The sequence below is a fragment of the Cyprinodon variegatus genome, unplaced genomic scaffold (assembly GCF_000732505.1).
Source record: "Cyprinodon variegatus isolate N-32 unplaced genomic scaffold, C_variegatus-1.0 Scaffold1089, whole genome shotgun sequence".
NCBI classification, from domain to species: Eukaryota; Metazoa; Chordata; class Actinopteri; order Cyprinodontiformes; family Cyprinodontidae; genus Cyprinodon; species Cyprinodon variegatus.
In genome coordinates, this window is record NW_015151542.1 from 192792 (window position 1) to 196891 (window position 4100).

The window sequence follows — 4100 nt, forward strand, 5'->3', positions numbered from 1 at the left end:
CATGATTTTTATTTGTCTGTTCTGAAATCTTGAGTCTAAACATTTTATTTAGATAGATGGTCATTTGAAGACGTTCACTGTATTATTGTTTAAATGATCTGTTCCTATTACACTGTGAAGATTATTTTTTTCTCACATGAAAGGTAGGTTCTGTTTTTCCTTGTGCTGAAATTCTTTCCCCAAGTGCTCTTCATCATTTTAGTCCTTTTATTATGTTTCTCTATAATGGCACTGTAACGTTTGACGTATGATCCACTGAAAACTTAATGTGGATTCCTCTTAACAAAGCCTCTTGTGTAAGATATTACCCTTAACATGTGTACATTTATTTTTTCTTATTCTGTTTTATCTCTTTGTGTTATTTTCTCTTCATGGAGTCTGTTTTAAGCTGTTGTCCCGATTGTGTTCTGAATAAAAATGCTTATATTGTATGCTAATGTACTGTAACTGTCTTAGAAGCAGGGAAAATGTCAGACTTCACAATTTTCACGTATAGCAAGAACCTAAGATGTTCAGAAACTGTTGGTTCCCAAACAGGTCAGTCTGTCCGAAAGCAGCTAAAACAAAGAAGCTTTACATTCTCAATATAAACACTTCCTGTTTAACTGTTACTTTTGATTCGCCTTTTTAGCATCACAGGTTGAATTTATTGATCTAATTTAGAACTTTATATCTAAAACAGAACCGTATCCAAGGTGAGCCAAAAATAGTTGCTTAAAACACAAAGGGAGGGGCGGTGACCAGTGTTTGCTGTCTCCATGGTAACAGCTCTGTTGCTGCTCAGTGAGTTATTTCTTCAGCCAGACATGGAGGATCAGAGAAGAGGAAATTGTTACCTTAACCAGATGGATCCAAACCTGAGACAGGAGCTTAACAATCCGGAATGTTTCCATGGCGATAGGTAAACTAGCAACAAGCTTACTGGTTATTAATACCTTAAATATTGTTCCCACAGGAAGCTGCCACTGTGTCTGTAATGTTTCAGACGGATAGCAGTACTGCAGACAGCTAACTGGACTATCAGTCCTGGTGCTCTGATCTAGTAACACATTTTAAAGCCAACTTCTAATCCTTTGGGCCTTGATTTAGTTTAGTTTATTCAATCAAAAAAAGCTTTTTAATCGAAGGAAAAAAAAGTCTCTGAATGCAAAAAAACAAATCAAATTTGAACACTATTTTTTTTTGACTGAAAATGTTTTTCTTTTAAAAGAAGTGAATGTTCTTTGGTTGCTTTTTAATTGAAGTAATGTTGTTTTGTGTTTGGACCATATAACAGGTAGGACATTTATGTCCGAATAATTCAATTAATACTCTACATGTTTGTCTCGCTAAATCAAATCAACTCTGTTGTAAAGTTAGCAACTTTTCACTATATGTAGCAGCTTTCAAACCCATTCAGTTTTTAATTTTTTCCAAAAGTGACTAGGGGTGATTCAAGCAGCTTGTTTGGGTCCCCCAAATTTATTTTATAATCTTTAAAGTAAAAATGGCAGAAAATCAAAAGTTCTTGAAATCCTTTAATGCATGGAAGCATTAAAATTTTTAATTAAACATTTTTGCTAATGCTGCGATTTAATTTAGAGTTCTGACTATAGCCCTCAACATTTATTTTCAAACAATCTAAAAATTAATCCATCAAATAAAAGGTGTGACAGGGTTACAGTTGAAGGTAACGTTGTTGAAGGGACTAAAACAGCTTTGCGTAATACAGCTGTTTTGTTTGTACACTCAAATTCATAGCATTATAATTCATTATATAACCAAAGGAAGGACGGATATAAATCGCAATTGAAATTAGTTTGTTTGACCTAAACAGGGACAGCAGCAGCTTTATCGGTTTATAGAATCCTCACATTTTACAAAGAGTGTGTGCTCTTGTTTGTAATACATTGCAGGGAGTTCCCTTAAACTTCTGTTTTTTCTTTGAATTTTTTTTCAATGACAATATATTTATAAATGATAAATGTACTTTTGATTGAATAATAAGGAAACATATCTTTCTCCATAACTGAGGAGCACCAGGCAGTGCTGTTTGTCTTTCTGATTCCAGCTGATTCAGGGTTGGCTTTTTTATAGTGGATTAGTGGACCGCGGTCTGGATCTGGACCCAACTGCTGGCTAATCCGGACACAACCTGATTTAAAACATTTATAAATTACCGCATGTGGTCTGAGGGCAGTGTCTAAACATCCCTTGCACCGCTTCTCCTGTTACCCCGAAATCCCACCTCCTCCATCTCCATGTGTATTCATTTGTATTTTAATTTTGATGGAGTAGGGTGATGGTTTAAGACTTTTAGACTTTTTTGTTTTGCATCACTAGGGGTTTCAAAAAGTTAAAAGATTCTGTAAAAGCACCTAAAAAACAACACAGCAATATACAAAATTAAAAAAATTAACTGTACTTTTGAACAAGTTCTTTAGTTTTTTTTCACTTGAGTGAACATTTGAATGTGAATGTCAGTCCTTTTACTTACGAGTTGAGTACTTTGTCCACCACTGGTGTTTTACAATTAGCACTCAAAGCTAAGTCTAGTGCTAATCCCAGAGCTGGGTATAGCCAAACTGTTGTTGTCAGTAAAGCCTGTTATCTATGTCCTAATGATGATGCTCTTTGGCTCTCAGGATGAAGAAAAGTCATCCTTTATATAGGACCTCGAACCAAACTTACGGCAGCAAGAAACCAACAGTTCATGAGATGCAGGTGAGAGAAGTTTAACAGCTCATTTATTACTTTTAAGTAATTAGCAGCTTTAGGAGTAGAGCGAGGGCTGTTTGGCTGCAGCAGCTGATGAAGAATGTTTTTCTGTTTCAGACTAGGTTGTGGGTGACGTCTCATCGCTTTTCAGAGCTGCAGGGGCAGGCTGGGATGTACCGGGATCACAGCTTCAACACAGCCATAGAAAGGAGCAAAGTCATGCTTTCCACAGAAACCCAGAACCGGAGATTTCAGCAGCACCATATGAATCGCTATGGAAACCAAATTATGGAGCAGCATCAGCAAAACAAAAACACATTAAATTAGATGAATTTTCTCCTGTTGATTTCAGACTAACAGATATAGAACAAATAAACAGTTTCACTGATCTGGTATATTTCCACCAGAATCAGATCACGAACGTGTCATTCTCCATTTCAACCAGCAGATGGCAGCATTGTTTCAAAAAGGAGGACAATGAATCTGGAATCACTGAGACACTAAATTAATCCATCTTGATCAATTTCAATCCTTTCATGTTTTTGTAGCTGTGATAATTATTCAAAGATTCATTTAAAGGTTAGAGATTCATTTAAACTGTGTTCTCCTGATTTTATCCCTCAGATAGTTTAAAGCAGCATCGCAGAAAAAGCATAAGATGAGCAACAGTCCTTGAGCTTACCAGGATTTCAGGTGTAAAACCAAAGAAGTGGATATTCTTGGATTCTGCTATGATCTCTTCATTTTGCTGCTGCACATTCTGGGTTAATCTAATACAGATTTTAATTTCTGAAATGGAAATTCATAAATTTCACTTGAAAACCTCTGTTACAAAATATGATAAAGAGATGTTTCAGTTTAGTTAAATATTTACTAAACTGAAACATTTTAGTAAAATATTTCTTTCTTTCCATGTAAAAACACAAATATTTATTATAGGCCTATTAAACATTTTCTTCATGTTTATTGGTTCTAATTAGGCCACAATGATCAATGGTATCAAAAGCATTCTTTACTCTTTCTGCAGCGTGTCTTTTATTATATAGTTTGGATTTCTTTTACTACTTCCAGTAATGCTGGAGATTTTGATCTGAATTTTCTAAAAAGGTTCTGGGTCAGAAAGCAGTTTGTCTCGGGTCTCGTTTTGTTCATTTCCTGCTGTCACCATGTTCCATAATGTTATGGATGGACCTAGAGATGAAAACTTAGGCAAATCCAGAGAGAGAAAAGGGTCCAAACATGGTCTGACACAGTAGTTGTGAAATGGTGCACAGGTTTAATTCTATATTTCCACAGCAGACACTCAGAGAGATTAGCTTCATCTCTGCATGATTTTGTGGTATGTTGCTTTGTGCCTGTGCCATGAATGTCTGAGGTTCTGACTAACCCCGAAATCCCACCTA

At 35.7% G+C, this 4100-nt stretch overlaps 1 protein-coding gene across 1 annotated transcript; it reads left to right on the top strand.

The window, feature by feature from the left end:
• Nucleotides 1-798: 798 nt before the first annotated feature.
• On the top strand, nt 799-3627 carry LOC107101379 (chromosome unknown open reading frame, human C9orf116). The gene is made up of 3 exons (XM_015400269.1): nt 799-901; nt 2625-2703; nt 2815-3627. Exons 1-3 carry the CDS (start codon nt 807-809, stop codon nt 3022-3024), a joined length of 384 nt encoding a protein of 127 aa, XP_015255755.1. The 5' UTR covers nt 799-806; the 3' UTR covers nt 3025-3627.
• The last annotated feature ends 473 nt before the right edge of the window (nt 3628-4100 follow it).